Below are 25,081 nucleotides of genomic sequence, written 5' to 3' on the forward strand. Positions count from 1 at the left end.
GAGGGAGAAGGAGAGAGAGAATCCCTAGGAGGTTCGGTGCTGTCAGCCCGCGGAGCCCAACAACAAGCTCTGTCTCACCAACTGTGAGATCTTGAGCTGACCGGAAATCAAGAGTCCAGCGCTCAATCTCGGGAGTCCAGAGCTCAATCGACTAAGCTACGCAGGCGCCCATAACCAAACTTTCCAAGTGACTAGTTTTTGCGGTCTTACCAGAGTTATTATGACTCCATTCCCACTGTCTGATTTTGGAGGATACAATTAGTATCACTTCTCAAAAGGAGCCTCAGTGTAAAAAGTAGAGTGCTAGAAATGAAAATGAAATGCAGGAGATAGCTCTATGTATTTCTTATTGTACTGCTTTATGTGATTAAACATCTCATTCTCATAATCTTTTCACATTCAGATTTATATATGAAATAGTTGTATTTTCTGTATCTTGAGCTGGCTTCCTGCCTCTTTGTTTCCTATTGTTGCCATGCATTCTTTTTTTTTTTTTAATGTTTATTTTTGAGAGAGCATGCACGTCTGCGTAGGTGGTAGGGGAGGGGCAGAGAGCAAGAGAGAGAATCCTAAGCAGGTTCAGAGTTGTCAGTGCAGAGCCCCAACTTAGGGCTCAAACTCACCATGAGATCATGACCTCAGCTGAAACCAAGAGTTTAAACGGCTGAACCACCCAGGCGCTCCGCCATGCCCTGCCATGCGTTCATAACTGGCAGGAGAAAACATGGAAAACCAAGGAAAACTTTACTGAAACAGTCAACCAAGGACTGACTCAGCTGTAGAGGGCAATTTTTCTGCAGCCAGTTAATGTATTTGTGCCCGTGTCTTCCTTCACATTTTTACTTTTAATGATAGCCTCGTGGCCATGTTAGGGGATTTTAACTTACCAAGAAAGAAGTATGTTGGGCCTAAAAAGTACTTTGTTAAATATCTGTTGTTTGGGCTCTAAATTAAATATAGGAATAAGAGCATGTCAAATGCTAAAGTAAAGTTTTGGTGTGATACTCAGCAGATTTTTGAGGACCCTCTGTGCTAGTCCTGGACTAGGTGGTGATGACACAAAGATAATGGGTAATAATAATTCCTGCCCATCAAGGAATTCTTAATCTAGTGAGAGAGACAGTGAGATACTATAAATTGTTTCACAGCCTCAAATAACCTATGTGTGAAATATACCAGTTTTTGCACATTCACATCTGAATTTCAGTTGGCATTTAAGCAGATAGGAAGCTTGTGCTGTTCATAGTAAATAGGGAAAGTGGCCCTAAAGAGGAAGGCACTGTAGTCACAGAGTTAATATCTTCAGTGTGTGAAGTAAAATAAAGGCCAAGTGTGGAGGGATGTTACTGAAAGCACAGTCTGAGCGGCTGCTGGGAACTTGACTGTACCCCTTGAAGGGATCCCATGTCTGAGGACCTTAGTTGTGGCCTGGTGACTTTGTTTCTTTAAGGCTGATGACCCAACATCTGATCAGCCATGGCATGTAAAGAGAGCCATGAATTTGACTCCAATAATCATGAATTTCTCTATCGAGGGGGTTTTTTTGGTCAGTAAAACCCCGAGATTGGTACAAGCATGGTAGCAGTAGGCCCTGAGACCTGTGGGAGCACAAGAAAGAGTTAGCCTGGGGTATCCAGACAGGCTCCCCAGTAGAGAAGGACCAAGGTGGTCAGGAGGAGCTAGCAGATAAAGACCTGAGAGCTCAGTGTGCTGAGAACAAGGAACATCCAGAATACGGAGTGGTGACAAAGGCAGGCACACATTAGAGTGAACGGATAGTTTATGGTTTAGAGTTTATGAATTAAGGGAAGTGATTCTGTTTGAAATAATCCTGAACTTTTTATTAGCATCAAAACCATTGACATCTGACTTTTATTAATTTATTAATTCCTCTGTAGGATAATTTGTAATTTACTAACTGGTGTTTTCTTTTGTAAAGGAAAGGGTTGTCATCACCAACCTGAATGGTCACACTGCTCGGGTCAATTGCGTACAGTGGATTTGTAAACAAGATGGTTGTAAGTATTCATCTCTTAAAGGTACTTTCAGTTGTTTTCTGATAAGTATGGTTAGTCATTTTTCTAAAAAGAATTGCTTTTCGATGGTGCTTCCAAAATCCTTTGGAATTTGCTGAAATGTCATATATACCTACTGTGGTATTCTTATGGACTCTGAAATGATTTTATTTTCTATTCCATAAACACTTATTGAGAGCATTCTGAGCCATGCACAAATACAGAATTTGCTGAATAAGTATGACTTTGCTATGATTTTATCTGTGACATTAAAAAAAAAAGTTTAGGGGCACTTGGGTGGCTCAGTCAGTTGAGGGTCGGACTTTGGCTCAGCTCATGATCTTGCAGTCTGAGGGTTTGAGCCCCGCGTCTTTGCTGACAGCTTAGAGCCTGGAGCCTGCTTCTGATTCTGTATCTCCCTCTCTCTCTCTGTCCCTGCCCTGCTCATGCTCTGTCTGCCTCTCTCAAAAATAAACATAAAAAGATAAAAAGGTTAATAAGCCACTTACTTCAATTGGTAATGCAGTATTAGTCATGTTAGGTCAATAAAAACCATTAAATAGTAGAAAGAGTGGCTGTTGGTGCAGATATTAAAGCACAATTGTAATTATATTAATTGCCACCAAGTGACATCAAAGATTACTTGAATTTCAGTATAGGGATTTATTATAAAATTTTAATTTGGGCTTGTATATTTTATCTTTAAAAGTGAGGTTATATAAAATGAATTGCTTGTGTTTCAATGTAATCTGTAACTATTATGTTTGATTTCCTAAGATTAGGGCTCTACCAGTAGATAATTAAGATATTTTTTCTAACCCAAGTATTAGTGATATATAAAATGTTAATAATATCATTTCATAATTTTAGGAGAACCCGTCTGGCTTGGTTTGTAGAGCATGTGACTGGATCTCAGGGTCATGAGTTTAAGACACATGTTGGGTGTGAGCCTACTTAACAACAACAAAAAAACCTTTCATATTTTTATTTTCATTTTTTTAATGTTTGTTTTGTGAGAGAGAGAACACGGAGGGGCAGAGAGAGAGGGGGACAGAGGATCTGAAGAGGGCTCTGTGCTGACAGCAGAGAGCCCAATACAAGGCTCAAACTCACGAACCATGAGATCATGATCTGAGCTGGAGTTGGATGCTTAACCGACTAAGCCACCCAGCTGCCCCATTTCATATTTTTAAAATGTCTGATTTTTAACACATTACTTTTAGGGACCTTATAGTAATTCTCAAAATCATGTAGTTAAATAATTGGCTTAGTGTCTGTGATCCATGAAGAAATTAAAGCCCCAGGATCACAGCTGGCTGGCAGTAGGGTTTGGACATGAACCTCGGACTTCTGACTATGGATCTAATGTTCTTCAGACAATCCCCCTGTTGCTTCCCCTAAATATCTAGCACACAGACCAGAAGAAACATAAGTGGAAAATTATATTTGATTATTTCTCCCTTTTTGGTTGTTACTCCTTATTCTTCTGTTATCCACAAGAAGTGTTTAAAAGAGCTACTCTGAAATATTTGTCTTATTTCAAAAATATGTCATATACTTGATAGCAGTTGACTGTAAATGTCTCACATAGGTCATTCCTGCTGAAAGTATTTAGCGTGCATCTTACATGTTGAAACAACCAGGTATATCCAAATTGAGGGGCATTTGCAAAACAACTGTCTGGGACTGTCATTGTCCCAAAAAAAGGGGACTGGGAAACTATTCTAGGTTAAAGGATATTAAAAAGATATGGCAACTAAATATGCAATTTGTGGTCCTTAGGTTCAGAATTTATAAAAGTTATAAAAGACGTTACTGGGACAATTCAGGGTAATTTAAATATGGACTGTGTGTTACATGATGATACTGTATCAATCAACAATTAAAACTTTTGAATATGTTAATTGTCCTGTGGTATGTACGGAAATGTTCTAATTCTTAGGTTACATATAATAAAGTGTTGGAAAGTCAGAGGTCCTGATGTCTGCAACTTATTTTTAAATGGTTTGTTAAAATAAAGGGATCTATGTATGCGTGTATAGAGAAAGTGAGATGTTAGGCAAATGTGGCAAAATGTTAATAGTTGGTGAGTCTAGATAAGGGTATATGAGTTTTCTTATATCTTTTCTATAGCCTTGAGAGTTTGCAAGACAGCTGGGGAAAAAATAAAAATATTTATGGAGATTTAACTTTTTTCAGCTCCTTCTACTGAATTACTTTCTGGAGGATCTGATAATCAAGTGATTCATTGGGAAATAAAGAATAATCAGGTGGGTGGACATGTTTATAGTTATAAGAAAAGACCTTTATCTGCTTTTATTTTCAGGTCTTTTTGTCCTTTCTACTGTATTCTTTTATGAAGTTGCTTTATTCTTATCAGTAATCCAGGTCCTGTATCTTCTATACTTCACGTGCCCTGTACCCTTCCTTCTGATATTTGCTCTCATATTCACATGCTGTCATTCATTTCTGTGAATTTCTCATCATTTTGTAATAGTTTTCACACTGCACACACAGGGGCTATTTGTTCTGTCTTCACTGATAGCATAAGTTAGTACTGCCTTCTTCACAGGACAGCTGTTACCATGTGGATATAGATTTACATAATTCTGAGTGATGTTATAATATGCAGTGCTGAGTATGGACGGATTTCTATTGATGGACACTAGGTTGTTTCTAGTTGTAAGCAAAGATTAAAAGCGTGTTAGACATTTGAACATCTGTCATGCGGTAGATGTAGATGAGGCAGAATCCTATTCATGATTCATGTACATGGTTTTGAAGGCAAAATCTACTTGAAGAGTTAAAGAACAAGGGTAGCTCCATAGATAATGTGCTCTAGCTTGCTGTACCACAACTGTGGTGCTGTGAGTTTAGTAGAGTTTTAAGAGGTGGTCTTTGAATTGGGTCTTAAAGTATCAGGTGGTTTCCTTGGGAGGAATTAAAAAAAAATTTTTTTTAATGTTTATTTTTATTTTATTTCTTAAAAAAAATTTTTTTTTAATGTTTATTTATTTTTGAGAGAGAGAGAGAGACAGAACGTGAGTGGGTGAGGGTCAGAGAGAGGGAGACATAGAATCCGAAGCAGACTCCAGGCTCTGAGCTGTCAGCACAGAGCCTGATGTGGGTTTCTAGTCCACAAACTGTGAGATCATGACCTGAGTGAAGTTGGGTGCTTAACCTACTGAGCCACCCAGGTGCCCCTAGTGTTTGTTTATTTTTGAAGGAGAAAGAGACAAAGTGTGAGCAGGGGAGGGGCAGAGACAGAGAGAGGGAGACACAGAATCAGAATCAGGCTCCAGGCTCTGAGCTGTCGGCACAGAGCCCAACATGGGGCTTGAACTCATGAGCCATGAGGTCATGACCTGAGCCAAAGTCGGACACCCAACCGACTGGGCCACCCAGGTGCCCCTCCTTGGGAGGAATTTAAGGGTCTAGAATTCCTGGTAGGAAATTCCTGGCATGAATGAAAAAGCTCAGTTGATAAAGAAGACCACCTGTTCAGCAGTATCCAGTCTTAACCCAAGCCTAAGCTTTAGGACAGGGCTTTCTAAAAAAGTTTGTTCAGGGAGGTATTCATCTCTCAAGAAGTTAAGTGAAAAAAGGAATCTATGGCCAATCAAGGTTGGGAAACACTATATTCTATACATCCTTTAGAGAGTCCCAGTGCACCGTGAGTATAGTGAGGGCTCTGCGAAGTTCTGACATGGACCAACATGAGTATCTTTAAGTACCATTTCCCAAACTTCTTTCAAGTCTTAACTTTTTTTTCCCCTTTTAAGTTTCTTAGCATTCCTTGTAACTGAATGACATAGTTCTGGACATGTTTCTTGATAATTCATTGTAGGCAGTACTACTAGAGAAGTACGGTAGGGGAAGATCATGTGGAAATGTAGATACCAGCTTTAAGAGTTTGTTCTTTATTAGCAGGCACTAGGAAGTCCTTGATGATTTCTAAGCAGAAGAGTATGAATAACAGAAGAAGATTAATCTGACAGCAATGTGCCATATCAGAGTAGGAAAAAATAGGAAGAAAGCGATGTGGGGTGTTTTTGAAGGCAAAATGATTTTGACATTGACTAGTTAGTTACTAAAGGAGTGGGAGCTGGTGTTAGGGGAGTAAGTAATAAAAATAGTGGGATTCTGTTTCCAGGTCTTGGGAGAAAGGTGCTTCTACAAAGTAAGATAGGGAAACTGGAGGAAAGATGTGGAATTTACTTGTAGACATTTCACTTGAATTGCTGGCCTGGCATCCATACTTGTCCTCAGAAGGAGAGGGCAGGTGTGGAGGTGGGGATTTTGGAAGTACCTAGACGTGAATGAGAGCAAAGGGAGGTGTAGCAAACTTAACTCCTGTTTGGACTGATCTTGGTAGAGGAATCCAGAGGGAGTGAGTGATTTGAACACTTGATTTTGAGATCTTGAGGTGAGACTTGAAAAACTCTTTCCTCATTGCTGCCCCACGCTTCTGTCAATAGAGGATCACAGACTGAGCAAGTATCTGGTGGCAGCAAACTTCGGGAGGAGCCAGAGGAGAAAATGTGAGGCCAGACAGGGAGGAAGGCAGGAGGGTGAAAGGCAGAAAAGGGGGTTAAAGGGAATAAGAGGATTTAGAGGAAGGGGCCACACATGGAAACCTTAGAGCCTTACAGGCTCCTTTCCGTATGCATTTCCATGTATGCAGGTGTTCAACACACCTTGACTTCTGATAAAAGGAAATAATTCTAAGCTGGTAGAATGAGAGGTTTGTCTTTGAAGAGTGAGCATTGTTTTTTTAACAAGGTGACAAACTTGAGAGGTTTCTTTTGAGTTTTTAAAATTCTCTGATGGTTGACATACACCCCTGCTTAAAAATGTAAAATGAGTATTTTCAAGAGATTTAAATTTGGGGGGAGTAATGATATAGACACATGTGAAGAAATTTTACAGAAAAGCATGAAGAAGGAAAACAAACTAAGTACAGAACCTCAACAGAGTTAACATTCTAATGAACATTGTTGTAGTTCTCTATTTCGTGTGTATAATTATACATACAAGAGATTATATTGTACTTGAGTTTTTTAAAATGAGTTTTCCAAGAAGCCAAAAGTTAATGGCTGCAGGAAGTTAGTGTACAGAACCTTATACATAATTATTTTCTTGAATGGCAGAGTTCAGCTTAATTGGGAAAACAATTGAAACATTTAAGGGACCCCAATATTTTGGGAGATAGCAAATTATAGAAGATACTTCTCAAAGGATATGATGGAATCTCACACATTTTGAACTCTAAAAAATACACCTAAAATAACAGAAATGATACCACAGGGCATAATCTTGCATGGCAAGCATTTAGATGATAAACAAATGGAGTTTCTTAGTTCTGTTTGCCATTTTTTTTTTTTTTTTCATTTTCCAGCTGTACTTGATTCAGGCAAGTATCATGAGTGTATGCTAAAAATATTTGGTTAAAGTTTGATGGAGAAGTACCAAGTTCCAAAGTATAATCTTACATAACATTACGAAAAAAATTTTTACCTTCGCAGTGAAAAAACAAGGCAGACACTACCTTTACTAGGATACCAAGCTTAACTTCACTAATATTGGCACAGAGTGATATCATGTGCTTCCTGATGGGATGCACATGGATAGTACTGTCAAAATGTATATCATGAATCTATTCATGAGGAAATATCAGACTGATCCGAAAGAGAAACGTTCCACAAAGCTGGCTCTAGTCTTCAAAAAATATCAATGTTGTGGTTGTCTTTCCATGTTATCCTTTTTGTTGACTACAGTGTGTATCTACAATCATTTAATCAGTTCCTCTTAAAAATTTTAGGTTGATTGCAATTTTTCACTAGGATAAAGATTGTGTGATGAATCTTTTTCTGCATTCGTTTGTTACTATTTGTTACACTAGTGTGGTTAGCATCTCAGAGTAGATTCTTAGATGTGAGATTGCTGTGTCAAAGGGTATGCACACTTTAAGTGTCCTTACTGCAGTCAGACCAACTTCTCTGAAGTTTACTTTCTCTTCAACTCTAGAGGATGTATTTCTGGGTCAGGTAGTTTAACAGTACTTTTAATTCTGTGATTTTAATTCAGTAAAGGTAAAACTGTTAATTCCTTTTTTATCGCCGTGTTTTTGTCAATTCTTTCTGATGTAGCTTTTAAAAGCAGTCCATCTCCAAGGCCACGAAGGACCTGTTAATGCAGTGCATGCTCTTTACCAGAAGAGGGCGTCAGGCGTTGCATTCCGTACACTGATGGTGTCTGCAGCTTCTGATTCTACTGTTCGAGTCTGGTCTAAAAACGGTTCAGAAGGTAGGTTTAGAGAAATTATAATACAAATGAAATAGTAATTGTCAAGTGACGAAAGAACATACATGTCAATTTCTTTCAGTCTTTGAAGTCCTTTTATTCTCTGTAACGTTGTTAAAAATTGACCATTTACGTCCACATGGTCATTGGGTCTCAGGATTGACTTCTCTCATCCCCTGTTGCACCCAGGGCTGTTGACGATGCTGCCCAACCTTTCTAGGTGGATAAGCTCAGTGTTAGTTGTTCATGGTGTTTTTTATTTCTTAGTAACATGCCTTCAGACCTTGAACTTTGGAAATGGATTCACTCTGGCTCTCTGCTTGTCTTATTTGCCTAATACTGATGGTGAGTATCCTGCTGAGTATACGTTAAAACAGCAGTATAGGTGCCTGGCTGGCTCAGTAGAGCATGTCACTCTTGATCTCTGAGTTGTGAGTTCGAGCCCCATGTGTAGACCCTACCTAAAAATCCCAAAACACCACGAAAAACAGCAATATATTTTTGTATCTCCCTACAACCAGACATGTTAGGTTTTAATATTGTATCTAGATAAGTTGAAACATGGAAAATAGACCTTTTAAAAGAATGGAAGTATAGGGGCGCCTGGGTGGCTCAGTCGGTTAAGCGTCCGACTTCGGCTCAGGTCACAATCTTGCGGTCTGTGAGTTTGAGCCCCGCGTCAGGCTCTGGGCTGATGGCTCAGAGCCTGGAGCCTGCTTCCGATTCTGTGTCTCCCTCTCTCTCTCTGCCCCTCCCTGTTCATGCTCTGTCTCTCTCTCTTTCAAAAATAAATAAAGGTTAAAAAAAAAAAATTAAAAAAAAAAAAAAAGAATGGAAGTATAGTTGACACAATGTTACATTAGTTTAAGGTGTACAACATAGTGATTCCACTACTGTGTTCCTTATGCTATGTTACCCAGAAGCTACCCAGAAGCGTACTTTTGTTTTCAGTCTTCAAATGATTTGTGTATAGAACATAAAATTAAGAGAAGTTGTAAGAATTTTGATAGCTGTTGAAAATTTAAGAGACCTAATATGTACTTGGGATTGATGCTATTTATCGTGTACGTTATCAACATCTATAGATCTAATTTGGGAAAATGAACTCTTTGAAGGCTGAGATCTGGCATAAGTTGAAAAAAAATACTAAAGATGAACCCTGTGAACATTCCTCTGAAGATGAGAGCCTCTTCACATCCTGCATAATGACCATTGGCCCAAGATCACTTAGAATCTCCCAACAGAAAAACTTCCCTTTTGCTATGAAACCCATCTGTACGTACCTTTGATTGTCCTCCACAGAGTTGTTGGCCAATGTGGTTCAGTCTGTCTCTGCCGCCTCAGTTGTCTGGAGGACATACCTGGTGGAGAGAGGCCACCAGCCTCCCTTGCCCTCAGCAACCGCAACTGCAACTCCATATTACGATGTGATGAACTTTGTGCAAGGGCTCCCCGGGAGGAGGAACTCCCACATTCTGGCTTCATAGCAGAGAATTTAGTTTCTTCCCATCCACAGTGAGGCCAAGTGATTGGAGTTTTTGTTTTTGTGTTTTGTTTTGTTTTTTGATGTTTGTTTGTTTGAGAGAGCTGCCATTCAGCATGGGAGGGGTGATGAGTGAGGGGGACAGAGAATCCGAAGTGCTGACAGCAGCAAGCCCCATGCCGACTAAGCCACCCAGGTGCCCCTGGGGTTTTTTTTGTTTTTTTGTTTTTACCTGATTTAAAATGAGAAAATCTTTGAAAAACAAATTTAGAAAAAGACTCCTAATTTTATCTGCTGTCCTTTGGTAACGTGAATTTTTTTAGAGTCCTACCTTTCATAACATTTTAACCATGTATTTAATTACCTGCTCTTTTTTTAAAAAATTGAGGTATAATTGACACGTATTAGTTTTAAGTATACAATGTAAGGATTTGATATTTATATATATTGTGAAATCACCACAATAAGTCTGGTGAACATTCCTCACCATCCATAGGTACAGAATTTTTTTCCTTGTGATGAGAACTTTTAAGATCTATTCTCTTAGCAACTTTCAATTATGAAGTAATTATATGCGCTTTTATTTTGTTCACTACTTGCGTCATGAATTTTGTTTTACTGTTGAATTCTCAAAGTGTAAGGTCCTTGAAGTAACAAACCCTTAAATCTTTGTGCAGTAGCCATGATGCTGGACTCCTACATAGCTCGTACATTTTCTGGCTGTGTTGGACCAGCAACTTTTCATATTAATCTTCTGGTTGACATGGTGAAATGCTGCCAACTTGCTTTTTGTGTTTCTCTTTTCACTGCTGCTTCTATCGTAAATGACACAGAATGGAGGAAAGGACTTGCAGCTAATTAGCAGTGATTCTTTGCTGAGTAGCTGTTTGGTTTTTTTTTTTTTTTTATTTGTTTTGAGAGACAGCGCAGGGGAGGGGCAGAGAGAGAGGGGGAGAGCGAATTCCAAGCAGGCTCTGTGCTGTCAGTGCAGAGTCCAACACAGGGCTTGATCTCACAAACTGTGAGATCATGACCTGAGTTGAAATCAAGAGTCTGATGCTCAACCAACTGAGCCACCCAGGCACCAAGTAACTAATAGAACATTTGAGATTATTCATTTTATTCCTACAGACATTTATTGAGCACTTTCAGTTTGTTTGTGCAGGGTGTGGGAAATAGAAGTCTGGATTCTTTACCAAGTTCTTAGAATCCATGATAGGTGATAATCATAACATGTGATGGAATATTTACAGTAAAGCCTCTTTTTATCCTCCCAGTACCCATATTAGCATGTGGTGATGATGACTGCAAAATTCACTTATTCGTTCAACAAAATGACCAGGTAATTAATGATTTTATTAAGATACTGGAATTACGTTCTGCTTAATTACACATTTTAATGCAGCCTAGTTCCAGATGATAAATTTTAGGGATGTTCTACTAAACTAAAATAATCCGGTATGAGAATCTTTTTTGAAAGTCCTCTTTTAGATGGTTTTCCACTCTCTTTGAACACAAGTAAGTGCTGCCTTGGCCACCTGGTCCAGAGTTGTTAGGTGGAAACGGATCATTAGATGGTGGAAGGACAGGAGGAAGATGCTGTGGTGGTGGTTTATAAATTTTTTTTTTGGTAAATTCTAAATAAATTATATCTATGGTGAAATACAGCTGGTAGTGTTTGTCTTTCTGAGCTTACCTAGATATTGAGACATTAGAGGAGAGAAGTTCCAGAAAAGGGGTTGGGTCACTTAAAACTTCAACAGTAGAGATACTTCTTTCTTTACCTTCTATAGTAAAGTTTAAAATGGTTGTGAATGTCCGACCACCCGACTTTTTTCTACAGAATAATACGTGTCATTTTATCCTGTAAAAATTTAGAGTATTTATCTATTTATAGATATTACGTACTCAGCATTGCTCCGTTAGATAAGTTAGATGACTATGAGATTTTTTCATTCCCAAATGAGAGCTCTACCTTATGTCTGATCAGATAGTATTGCCAATTTAAAACACAAAAAAAAAGTGCATCAGGACTGGCTGTGACCCCAAATGAAATCACTGATATACATGAAAATTTAAATTCTTACATCAAGTCTGATGATTTTTGTTATCTTACTAGTTTCAGAAAGTGCTTTTTCTCTGTGGACATGAGGATTGGATAAGAGGCGTGGAATGGGCAACCTTTGGTCAGTATGAAATCCTGCTGAAGTTCATATGATGGGGCAAGTGTGTGGAACTTCCTGGAAAGCAGCCTGTTGTGTTTTCATTTAAAATTTTCTTTGTATGTAACATTTTTCTGTTGTCCCTTTTAGAAAAGAGGATACTTACCCCTTTTGTTAACTATCAATTGGGGTGGCAGAGGATGAAAGCAGTTGATGTTTTAAAGCGGACACTAGCTGACTATTACACACGTAGACATTCTTGAAGAGTTCTTTGTAGAATTTTGTAGACTGTATAAGAACACATGTCATAACCATTTGTTAGTATTGTATGTATATTTGCCAATGTTACTGAAAAAGAATATAGGTCAAGTGAATAAAGGGCTGGGAGGCAAAGTCTAATTTTTTCAGGAAGTTTAAAGATCTGCATATTGTGGAGGAGAAAGTCTTACACATAAATTTAAGATATAATGTTTAAAAAAATAATAAAATTTGTTGTTTTATTAGGTAGAGATCTTTTCCTGGCGAGCTGCTCACAAGATTGCCTGATACGAATATGGAGGCTGTATGTAAAATCAACATCTTTAGAAACTCAGGATGATGATAATATAAAGCTGAAGGAAAATACTTTTACGATAGAAAATGAAGGTGAGTAATAATGAAAATATTTGATGTTAACAGTTTCCTGACTCATTCATAATATTATTAACACAACACACCTAGGTGAAGGTTAGTTTTTCAAAAGTATCAGATACCTACGTGAAACGGATACTGTGCATTTTTAAAAACAATTTTTTTAAGGATAAGTTATTTTTTGTATATGAAACTTACTTTTCTTCTAAACCACCTTTGTAAGATTTTTAGAAATTGCTGAAAATGTTTACTATTTTCTCAAATTATAAATTATAAGATGCCAAATTTTTCGTTTAGCATCGGAAGATCTAAAAGAATAAAGTAAGTTATCCGTACCTTTACCGGATGAGAGAAGACGAGCCAGAGCCCTACATTTGAGTGGGATGTGTAATCTGATTTTCTTATTGGGTGGTAATCAGAGCAGTACCCCTGCATGGCAGATCCTGTTGGGATGTTGTATTTGAAGGAAATATTTTTAAGTGTTCAACTAAATTATAGTGTTGTTCACCTAGGAGTACTCTCCTTTGTTATTACTCTTCTTGGTTTTGAAGCCCTTTAGAGTTGAGATTTTGGTACGTGGTTTTATGGGGAAAACCTAGAAATCCTTAACCAGCATGTCATGAGTAGCTGGCTGTTCCCAAATATGAAATTTTGTTAACATTTTTATTAATGACTTTGAAAGGTCACAGTACTGATTTGACCTCCTTTATTTCTGCATTTTTCGTAAGTTTTTTTAAAATGGTATTTTAGGCTATTATATGCTGATAATGACTGAGGATAGCCAGGAGGTTGACGTGTCTGTTTTTCCTTTTTCATTGCAGTATAACAGCAGCTATCCCAGAAAAGTTTTAAAATTGGACATACTCCTTAATATGTACTTACGACTAGAGAAAAATTTATGCAATTTTAGAACTTTTTCTCTTGTAATTTTGAACAGTGAGTGAAGTCAATGAAATTCATTTTTTGTTGAATTATTGACTCTAAATCATGTTTCTGTTCCGACTTTTGGAAAGGGAGTACATAGTTGTACAACTTTGTTGGTAATGGAAATTCTTTTTAGAAGAGCTTTCAGGAAGAATATGTCATTCTTTTTGTTGCAGGTATTAAAATGGCATTTGCAGTTACTCTAGAGACTGTGCTGGCTGGTCATGAAAACTGGGTAAATGCAGTTCACTGGCAGCCTTCATTCTACAAAGGTAGGAAGAAAACATACTACATACTTGTCATTTCAGTTGAATCACACATGTAGAATTTTAAGCTGACCAAATGCAGTGGAGCAAGTGTTTTTAGTGTGACCAAGTGCTCGCTAACTGGCTGGCTCAGTCAGTAGAGTGTGCAACTCTTCATCTCGGGGTTGTAAGTTTGGGCCCCGCATTGAGTATAGAGTTTACTTAAAATCTTGGAAAAAGAACAAAACAAACCTAAAAATCTCATATATAAGATATTTTTAAGTTGGCACAATATAATACTACAGTTAGGTTCTCCTGGACATTCAATCCCATTGAAACTTACACTCCTAAGTGGGAAAAGTGTGATTCCTGTTGTGATGCTGAAGCCACCATGTCCCTTTTCACTTGCTCTTTAAATGCTTTCATCTAGTCTTCATGGCGTTTAAGAGAAACTGACTTTTTTTTTAATGTTTTTATTTATTTTTGAGACAGAGAGAGTCAGAGCATGAGCAGGGGAGGGGCAGAGAGAGAGGGAGACACAGAACCCGAAGCAGGCTCCAGGCTCTGAGCTGTCAGCACAGAGCCCGACGCGGGGCTCGAACTCACAGCCCGTGAGATCAAGCCCTGAGCTGAAGTTGGACGTTTAACCGACTGAGCCACCCAGGTGCCCCAAGAGAAACTGACTTTTAAGCCAACTAATCTGGAACTTTTCCCCCTGGAAATAGGAAGTTGGTAATACTGAGCCACATCATTTATGAACAAACAAGACTCTTTCTCTCTCTTTCTTTGGCCCTTAACCTGTCTTTGTGGAGTGATGGTTGCTTGCTGAAGCTGGTGCTGTATTGTACAGCTGAATGAGGCACAGGCCTCATAATCTTCCCCTGACCCCCTCACCGAGGCAAGAATAGAGACTATCATTAATGAATACTCAAGTAACTGCCGTCCAACTGTTATTAATATTGTCATATTTTTGCTGCAATTAAAAAAAAGTAGATATTATTGGTATTGGGGGACCCCCTGTGTATTCTTTCCCGAACTCTTTCCCCTCCATTCTTCCCTTAGGACAACTACAAGGCTGAATTCACTGCATATCATTCCCACGAGTGTTTTTATACTTCTACTATACATTTCTGTAGCCACAAACAGTATTGCTTTACAGTTGTTAAAACTTGATAGCGATATGTATTCTCTTACATCTTGGCTTTTTAGCTTAACGTGTTTTAGAGTTGTACTCGTGTTGATTCATGTAGCTCTAATTTATTTATTTTTATTGAAGTATAATCCATTGTCTAAATGTACCACACCTCGTTTATCTGTTCTAACGTAAACCTCTGTTGTGTTTCTAAAATGTTGCTATTGCTACAAGTGAATGTTCTTACAGTAACGGTATTGTGTTTTTCTGGTAATCTACAAACAATGCTTGTTGATCACCTAAAGGCATTAGTTTTTTTCTTTAGATGGTCTTCTGCAGCAGCCAATGAGATTGTTGTCCGCCTCAATGGATAAAACCATGATTCTCTGGGCTCCAGATGAAGAGTCTGGAGTTTGGCTGGAACAGGTAAAAATGTGAATATTTACGGAACAGAAAATTGGGTTTAATAAATGATATTTAGCCCCCAAGTCTTTGTTCCTAGAGCTGCAGAAGTGTTCACTCTTTCTATGTGTTAAGTAAGTGAGAACATAAGAATCTCTGGAATCTGATTTCTACTGTGAGAATTGTGGACTCTTGATTACCACTTATTTTCTATTGCATAGGTTCGAGTAGGTGAAATAGGTGGAAATACTCTGGGATTTTATGATTGCCAGTTCAATGAAGATGGCTCCATGATCATTGCTCATGCTTTCCATGGAGCATTGCACCTTTGGAAACAGAATACGGCTAACCCAGTAAGAAAAGCATTTTTAAATAAAGCATTTGTTCTCACATAGAGTGAAATGAAACTTAGGTAAACAGTGTTAGGTACTTCCTATACTCTGCCAGAAACATAGTTGGGGTGTTTATATTCAAATGACGTCTTTCTTATTCACTTCTTCTTGTAGACGTTATACTGTAGTTACACTAAGTGAGAAACTTATGCTTTCCTAAGAGGAAAAGTATTCATTTGTTCAGTATCGTTGGGGTTTTGAAATTTGCACATAGGTCAGTTTTCTATGTGAGTGAACTTTAAGCTGTATAAATTTTTTTTTTTTAGCATTTGTTTATTTTTGAGAGAGAGAGTGAGCTAGCAAGGAAGGGGCAGAGAGAGAGGGAGGCACAGAACCTGAAGCAGGCTCCAGTCTCTGAGCTACTAACAGAGAGCCTGATGTAGCATCTGAACCCACAAACTGAGATCATGACCTGAGCTGAAGTCGGAGGTTTAACTAACTGAGCCACCCAGGTGCCCAAGCTGTATAAATTTTAGGCTCTGCCTTTAAGCTCTATAAATTTTTTGATGAGAATATTTCCTATAATGTGTAACATTCTGTCGTCTTTAAAAAAATTTTTTTTTTTTTTTAACATTTATTTATTTTTGAGAGACAGAGTGTGAGTGGGAGAGGGGCGGAGAGAGAGAGAGACACAGAATCCAAAGCAGCCTCCGGGCTCTGAGCTGTCAGCACAGAGCCTGACATGGGGCTCGAACTCACAGACCATGAGACCATAACCTGAGCTGAAGTTGGACGTTTAACCGACTGAGCCACCCAGGTGCCCCATGTAACATCCCTGTCTTCTTAAACAAGATAACATAATTTGGTCTTTTCTTGGGCAGCGAAGTACTCCATAGACAATTACTGGATGAATGACTGACAAAAGGGCAATAGGACCACCTGTTATTTTGTGAAGGAATATATTAATGCTCTCAAGTTGTTGATGGGTGTAATTTTAAATTGTCCTGTAAATACTGGGCTATTTTACATCTTTTTTATAATTGTTAGTTTCTTCTCAAAGAGGGAATTTTCCTTTAGTCATCTAGCTGCCTTTCAGTATTATTCCTTCTCTTTCTTTTTTTTTAAATTTTTTTTAATGTTTATTTATTTTTGAGACAGGGAGACAGAGCGCGAGTGGGGGAGGGGCAGAGAGAGAGGGAGACACAGAACCTGAAACAGGCTCCAGGCTCTGAGCTGTCAGCACAGAGCCTGATGCGGGGCTCGAACCCACGAACCGTGAGGTCATGACCTGAGCCAAAGTTGGATGCTTAACCGACTGAGCCACCCAGATGCCCCATCTCTTAACTTTCTAATTTGCTTCTGATCCACTTCTTTGGGTTTGGGGAAATGAAATTGCAGGAAAAGTGGCTAAGAGCACAGACTTTGGAGCTGGACAGCCTGGCTTCAGGCCCAGACCCCAGCACTTACTGGCTGTGTGCCCTTGAGGTCTTTGCCTAACCTCTGTCTCAGGTTCCTCCTGAGGAGGGTAAATAGAAAATGTAAAACGTGAATAGAAATATCACCTACTCTGGGGTTTCTATGATGCTTCAATGAGTTAATATTTGTATAGTATGTAGAACGGGTCTGGCACCTAGAGGTTACTGTGTGAATACGTTAAGTAAATAAATGAAAGAAATAAGAGCATTGAGTGAAATGTGAGTCAGCAGATTCTGAATGTCCATCTGATGGCTTCCTTTAAAAAGTAAAAATTCATGGGTTTGCATAAACTTTAGTTGGTGGGCTTTGTAATAGTTGTGTCATCTGTGAGGCTTTCTCAATGCATGGAGTGATTTACTCTTTCCCTTATATCTTCCATTTGGAGTTGACCTTCGAAGACTGTTTCTACAAGTATGGAATCAGACCTGTAAATACAGAGAACACACTGATGTTTTGCTGAAGGGGAAAGGGGACGGGGGTTGGCCAAGTAGGTGAAGGGGAGTGGGAGGTACAGGCTTCCAGCTGTGGAATGGGTACGTCACGGGAATGAAAGATACAGAGTAGGGAATATGGTCAGTGGGTATTGCAATAGTGTTGTGTGGTGACAGATGGTAGCTACAGCAGCAGTGAGCGTAGCATAATGTATAGACATGTTGAATCACTGTGTGGTACACCTGAAACTAATGTTAACATTGTGTGCCAACTGTACACACACACACACACACACACACACACATAAACACATAAACACACACACACACACACAACAAAAAGATTGTTTCTACTATGAAATGAGCTAAGGCACTGTTAAAGAGGATATTTTTTAGGATAAAATTTGTTCTTGGAGCTCCTCTGAGTCATATTCAGCTTTAGTTTTTGAGGGGCTTCGTAGAAAAAAAAGCATCAGATGAGTAAAAAGAAACTCAAACCGCGAGACAGAATTCAAGGAAATTTACTTGTGCTTATAATTTGACTTCAAATTTATATTAGCCCCTTACTAAGGTGACTTTTTTTTTAAGAGACTTTATTATTTTTTTTAAGAAGTTTTAGGTTCACAGAAAAACTGAACAGAAATTACAGAGTTCCTATATACCCTCTGCCCCCACACATCCACAGCCTCCAGAGTGGCACATTTGTGACAATCAGGGCTGATTTTAAGAAGAAACACTGTCCTTTAGGACTGTTTAGTGGAAAACTGTACTGATAGTCCAAAAGTGCTGCCTTTCTTTCAAAACTTTTTGGAAACTGCCATTGGTGCTTACCATAGAATCAATTTTTTCATCACAAAAGAAATTAATAGCATTTCTTAGTCACAACCTTTTTATTTTTTTGACCAGAAAATAATATAGCTTAGCTTAATCACTGTATTCAGCATACTTGTCTTTGAATGACGTTTTATTGATACAAATTTAATTTTTCCTCTAAAGATCACATTTTACCACTACTTGTGATTCTGTGTGGACCAACGACATTTTGTGTATTTCATTGTCACTGTTCACATGGTTGCTGGTACAGGTTCCCTCTGGAGGTGGCCAGCTAGGTTTGATTTGGACTGTGTTCTCTATACCTGCAGCTCCTTTTGTTTAATAAAGCCGTCAGAATCTACCAGTTTTACGTAATACTCTTTATTATGTAGTTTAATAGAAAAATACTCGCATAATACCTAGTATGTGCCAGCATTGTTATGAGTGCTTTACAAATATAAATTCATTTTATTCTCATAACAGCCATACAAGCTTGGTAACTTTCCTACGGAAGAGTTCTTTGAGACAGAGAAAAGTTAAGTAGTGTCTGACTTCTAGGAAGCATTCAGTAAATGATGAATGGAGGGAAATTTCCGTGGGTTACTGCTTTAAAGGAATATAGCACAGATTTGAATGTTCAAGTTCTCATATGCTTGATTGGAAAACCCGTCCTTTTATTTTAGGATCCTACTATTTTAAGATCCCATCTTTTTTTTTTTTTTTTTTTTTTTTTTTTTTTTAAAGCTTTTCACATGCCTGGGGGCATCAGTCTTTTTCATCATTAGCCCTGAGGGCATTCTGAGTAGTGCTGATCTTTGATTATTTGGATGTGTCACAGTACTTTCATTGCAGAGAGAGTGGACTCCAGAGATTGTTATCTCAGGGCACTTTGATGGTGTCCAAGACCTGATGTGGGATCCGGAAGGAGAGTTTATCATCACTGTTGGTACTGACCAAACAACTCGACTTTTTGCTCCATGGAAGAGAAAAGACCAATCACAGGTAAGTGACTTCCTACTTGACTGATCTACATTAAAAAACCTCCATGAGCACATGAAAAGTGGGGCAACATTGTTAGCCCCTGCGGAAGCGCAAGTTAAAACCATGCCGCCATGCACTGTATACCCTCAGCTGAAGTAGACGGTACTGACGGTGAGGAGCGGTGGGAAGGGTGCAGAGCGCCTGCAGACTTCCTGTGTTGCCGGTAGGGGCGCAGAATGCTAACAGCCAGGCAAGAGGGCAGTTTGGTATTTTCTTAGAAACTTAAACATATGTGTACTCTTGCCAGTTGAGACAATTTAAATGTTAGTTGTTTTCAAAATGTGTTTACTTCAGTTCTACATAAAAGTTCAGTTATCCCTTGTAATTTTGGGTTTAATTCATAAAACACTGCCAAGTCTGTAGCAAAAGCTAATTTCTAAAGTCATATAGTATTAGATACTAGTGCTTATAGGCAGTTTTTGTTGAGTAACTTTTCAGTCTTGGCCTTGAGCTCAAAAAGTCGCAACAGAACTTTACCACTGACAAGCCATTGACCTGTGCTATGTCGTAGAGGAAGTCTGTGTACTCAGCTTCAGTTCCTGACAAAAATTCATGGAACTGCCTGTGGGTTGGTTAGTCCACAGAAACGAGTGAAAACTGCCACTGACATTACTACTTCGGTAGTGGTGGGAGGTTCAAAATAATAGAGTTGAGTCAATTAAAAAAACAAGGCAAATGATTTTCACTGGTTTTCTGTGGCTCTTTGTGACTTGTTACCCATATAGCTCAGCTGTTGTTTATTAATCATCTATTTAAAAAATAGATAGGGGCACCTATCAGGTCATGATCCCATGGTTTCTGAGTACAAGCCCCACATTGGTCTCTGCACTAACAGCACAGAGCCTACTTGGGATTCTCTCTCCGTCTCTGCCCACCACCACCCCCCTGCCTCAAAATAAATTAAAAAAAAATTAAAAATTAAAAAATGGATAAATCAGACTTGACTAAAATGTAAAATTTCTGCTCCTTGAAAGATACTGCCAGGAAAATGAGAAGTCCAGTCACAACTGGGAGAAAGTATTTACCAAGCACATCTCTGGTGAAGGATTTATATCTAGAGTGTATATGTATGAAGAATATCTCAGAAGTCAGTACTAGGATAATAGTCCAGTTTAAAAAAACCAAAAGGGCAAAAGATTTGAACAGATGTTTCTCCAAAAAAGATATAAGGAAATAAGGAGAGGAAAAGAGTCTCAACACCATTAGTCATTAGGGAAACGCAAGGTAAAGCTGCAGTGAGATACCATCACACATTCACCTATCAGAATGATTAAAGTAAAAGACAATACCGAGTGTTGATGAGGGAGCAGACAGCTGGCACTCTCGTACACTGCTGGTGGGATTGTAAAGTGCATATCCTCTTGGGAAAATAGTTTGGCAGTTTCTTAAAAATGTAAATATGCATCTATTATATCATCCAGCCATTCTACCTATAGGTAGTATTAACCCAAGAAAAGTAGCAGCCCATGTCCATGCAAAGACCTGTACATAAATGTTCACAACTGCTTTCTCAATGAAAGACAAGCTGGAAACAACCTGAATATCTATCAGTATGTAAATGGATCAGTAAGCTTATATATATATGTGTGTGTGTGTGTGTGTGTGTGTGTGTGTGTGTATATATATATGTGTGTGTGTGTGTATATGTATATATATATGTATATATATGTGTATGTATACACACACACACACACACACACACATGTATATATATGTATATGTCTCCATACAAGAGAATCCTACTCAGTAACAAAAAGGATTGAATTATTGGTAAATACAACACAGATGAATCTGCTTTGTTGTCCTATTTCCATGCATGATAAAGTATTTTGCATCTGTAACAAAAAGGATTGAATTATTGGTAAATACAACACAGATGAATCTGCTTTGTTGTCCTATTTCCATGCATGATAAATGATTTTGCATCTGACATTTTGCTTGTTGAAAAGAATTTGATTTTTGAAATGGTCATTTTTATTTATCCTATTTTAATATGCAGGTTACTTGGCATGAAATTGCCAGGCCTCAGATACATGGGTATGACCTGAAATGTTTGGCAATGATTAGTCGGTTTCAGTTTGTGTCTGGAGCAGATGAGAAAGTTCTTCGAGTATTTTCTGCACCTCAGAATTTTGTGGAAAATTTTTGTGCCATTACAGGCCAGTCACTGAATCTTGTGCTTTGTAATGTGAGTATTCCTCTGAATTTAGTTATGTGGAGCTAAATCCATTGACTTCATTTAAAAAATATTTGCTTAAACCTGTAAATGGAGATTATGGGTAGAAAGGAAGTCAGATCGGATTTATTATTGTCTTGACAAACTTGCACACTGTGGCATGCAATAATTTAAATGTTTAAACCAGAAATTTCTTTAAAAAGTTGTCTAAGACACTGTGAAGAATTAAAGTGTTAAATCAAGGCAGGAATACCACGTATCATCACTGTGATTGGTACTTTAAACAATATGTGATAGGTCATATTTTCAGGGAGATTGCCTCTAACTGTGGTTAGAGGTAGGGAACAGTAGAACTGAAGTGCTTGCACTTATTACATAAGACCAAGGATTTTTTGGTGGCTAAAGTAAAATATTCATAGAAGGAAGAGGTTACTGTACTAATGAGAAAATGTTTAATGGGACCTTATTTGGGTTTTGAAAGGGTAAATTTTTTTTATGTTTATACTCTTTACAGAAGATTTGAGCTACTGATAAAAATACATAAGTTATGGGGCACTTGGGCATTAGGTTGGGAGTCCACCTCCTGCTGTGGTTCAGGTCATGATCCCAAGGTCGTGAGATCTAGCCCTGCGTCAGGCTGCATGTTGAGCATGGAGCTTGCTTGGGATTCTCTCTCTCCTTCAGCCCTTCTCCCCCTCTGTCATGTGTGCATACTCTCTATTTCTCTCTCTCTTTGTTTCTCTTAAAATTAATACATACATAAGTTATAAAAATTATAAAGTAACTACTTTTGAAGGAAGAGAAATTAGGAAAATAGTTGTGTTACATAGAAGTGTACCATCCTATGGTTCTTAAAGTTTGGTCACAAATTTGGTTCTGAGATTGAAAAGGGTAGGTAGGTACACTTGATAGGGAAAAGGGAGGAGAGAGAGAACACACACACGCACGCAGTAGGGTGGCTCTGGCTATTCAAATGAAGAGTAGTATATCCAGAGAAATGGAGAGAATGGGAGAAAGTCAAATGCTGGAGGACCTTGGGAGGCAGGCACAATTTAGACTACGGGATGCTGTTGTAGGTCCCTAAACAAAGACAGTGATGAAAAGTACTTTGGGGTGAAGAGAGAGCAGGATACATTTGAGCCTGGAGACTCTGAGGACAGGGCAACTAGCACCAGTCTGGATAAGACTGGAGAAGAAAGTGTCATTTGAAATAAAATTTCCAACTAAGTTCTATAGAGTGTAGACTGAGCACCCCATGACACAGGCATTCTTGATTATGTGAAGAGGGGTTAAGGTTCTGTTCTGCTTCTTTCTAACCATAATAAACAATGGGAATGAGATCAAAAGGGAAGTCTTGATTGGGATTATAATGCAGTGCCACAGGGTGGGAGGGCAGTTAGTTTCAGGATCTCTTAGTTCTAGGGATTGAAATGTGGTTTTAGGGCTCCATGAGAGCCTTAGTCCCAGGTAGACAATCAGTTCTGTGTCCTAAGCTAACAGAGGTTTCATGGACTAGAAAGCCTTTTGCTGTATTTTGGGTTTTGTTCCCCTGCTGAATGTTGGGTTAGGTTTGTAGGAGTGCTTCTTACTGCTCTTTTCCATGCAGTTTTTTCTTGGTTTCTGAGATAAAGCATGCTGTGGCTTATGTCCCAGGTGGCTGTTCTCGATGGTTTAAATTCCCATGGCTCATGTTTATGTTGAGTTCCACCTCCTGTATTAAAGTCTAAATTGTGAGAAATGTTCTTAGCATATGGACATATGCCAGTTTTGATGGTTAGCATATCGTTTTTTATGAGATGATTTGGTTGGTATGCATTGCAGAGTATAAATGGATCATTGGCGCTTCAAATGGCACTCTAAAAGTTTTTAAAAATACTGAGTTATTTAAATAGGTTTAATGAAAATACTATATGCCTTTTTGGGAAACAGCGGTGTCTGCATGCACATCATTAAGGATGTGCTTGGGAGACTCTTGGAAGTAGAGCCCTGGGCGTGCCATTTCAACCCACTCTGCTATTAGAAACGAGCCCAGTGCATGCCCTGTCAGACTCCAAAACTCACTGAGCTGTTAGGGTTTGATGAGCTCATGGATGACAGGATGCCCGACTTTATGGATTGGGTAGATCCATTGGGGGGTTAACTGCAGCCTGTTTGTGGAGAGTGCTTAGCATTGCATCTTTGATTTAGGAAATGGAAGTGTGGGCAGATATCCACACATGTGTTCTTTAAATTGTTCCTCTGCATTTATGGGCATGACATTTTTGGTTGCCTGAGGTAACAGTAACTTTTAGTGTTTAAAACATGTATCATACTTTTTATTCCAGCAAGATGGTGATCTTCCAGAAGGAGCTACTGTCCCTGCGTTGGGGTTATCAAATAAAGCTGTCTTTCAGGGTAAGACTTTAGTGTCCAACATTTTTGAACCCATTGTATTTTAAAACCTAGTTACACACTTGTATAACATGTTCCTTGTGTTCATTACTGATCTTTTTTTTTTTTTTTTAAATCACAACACATGCATTTGCTTTCTCCACCAGATATTTCACGATAAATATTCCGTGCATACACAGACCCTGAAATAGGTACAGTTTTCACAAAGTGTGTTTCATGGAGCTCTACCACCACACATGCTAATACGGGTAGCCTGAAGAATGTGTCTAAAAGTTTGGGAAGTGTTAGGTCAAAGAGAGAGGAAGAAATCGTTGAGGAATTGACTAGTGCTTCAAAGAACACATTTGGCAAATACTGGAGTACTGGAAGTACCCTTGGATTTGGAATTGCATTGATACGTCTTGAAGTACAATCAGTACTTTGAAGTTCCACTGCTTTGTAATTGATGCTCTTAATATTAGGATGTATATAGGATGTATAAATACCGTGACTATATACATGATGTTGACGTGTTTCTTTTAAACTAGGAGATCTAGTTTCTCAGCCTTCTGATGAAGAGGAGCTATTAACGAGTAATGGTTTTGAGTATCAACCAGTGGCCTTCCAGCCTTCCATACTTACTGGTAAGAAATGGTAAAAAGGTGGTTTGATAGTCATTAGTACACATAGTATGGTACCTGTCACTATTGACCTAAAAAAGTGCCATAGAATTCACTTATTTGCGTGAAAATAGAAAAAGTAATTGCAGTGCTATCCATTTATCGTAGAACCTCCCACTGAGGGTCATCTTCTGCAGAATACTTTATGGCCTGAGGTTCAAAAACTGTGAGTTAAACTGTGCTAAGCTCTCTGATCTGATTCTGTCATAACTTGTGATTTTTTTTTTTCCCACACAACTTGCTTTTTTCCTTTGCTTTCTTCATACCTACATCCCCCCGCCCCCCGATCTAAAAATCTTCAGTGGCCTTCCCAAGAGGCAAGAATCAAACTTCACATAGATTTTTATATTACTATGCATTCTATTTCCTAGATTTGTTTATTGGTCTTAATTTTTAACATTGTATTTCTTTTCCTTTCTTAAAAGGGCTTCTAAGATTTATTATTCTGTTTTTTGTTTTTGTTTTT

At 38.5% G+C, this 25,081-nt stretch overlaps 1 protein-coding gene across 2 annotated transcripts in view; it reads left to right on the forward strand.

Moving 5' to 3' along the window:
* Positions 1-25,081, forward strand: part of ELP2 (elongator acetyltransferase complex subunit 2) — a 43,695-nt gene that overhangs the window by 941 nt on the left and 17,673 nt on the right. The window contains exons 2-16 of one of the 2 annotated variants that reach the window (XM_042909848.1): positions 1,940-2,018; positions 4,215-4,285; positions 8,165-8,321; positions 8,586-8,663; positions 11,079-11,143; positions 11,921-11,987; positions 12,468-12,608; positions 13,694-13,789; positions 15,220-15,320; positions 15,518-15,649; positions 19,201-19,350; positions 21,389-21,577; positions 23,890-23,959; positions 24,484-24,579; positions 24,724-24,781. In XM_042909848.1, coding sequence (XP_042765782.1) covers positions 1,940-2,018; positions 4,215-4,285; positions 8,165-8,321; positions 8,586-8,663; positions 11,079-11,143; positions 11,921-11,987; positions 12,468-12,608; positions 13,694-13,789; positions 15,220-15,320; positions 15,518-15,649; positions 19,201-19,350; positions 21,389-21,577; positions 23,890-23,959; positions 24,484-24,579; positions 24,724-24,781 — 1,550 coding nt within the window. The remainder of the gene's footprint in view (positions 1-1,939; positions 2,019-4,214; positions 4,286-8,164; positions 8,322-8,585; positions 8,664-11,078; positions 11,144-11,920; positions 11,988-12,467; positions 12,609-13,693; positions 13,790-15,219; positions 15,321-15,517; positions 15,650-19,200; positions 19,351-21,388; positions 21,578-23,889; positions 23,960-24,483; positions 24,580-24,723; positions 24,782-25,081) is intronic. The other variant, XM_042909849.1, reaches the window with a different exon arrangement.

Source organism: Panthera leo, chromosome D3 (genome assembly GCF_018350215.1).
Source record: "Panthera leo isolate Ple1 chromosome D3, P.leo_Ple1_pat1.1, whole genome shotgun sequence".
Classification (NCBI taxonomy): Eukaryota; Metazoa; Chordata; class Mammalia; order Carnivora; family Felidae; genus Panthera; species Panthera leo.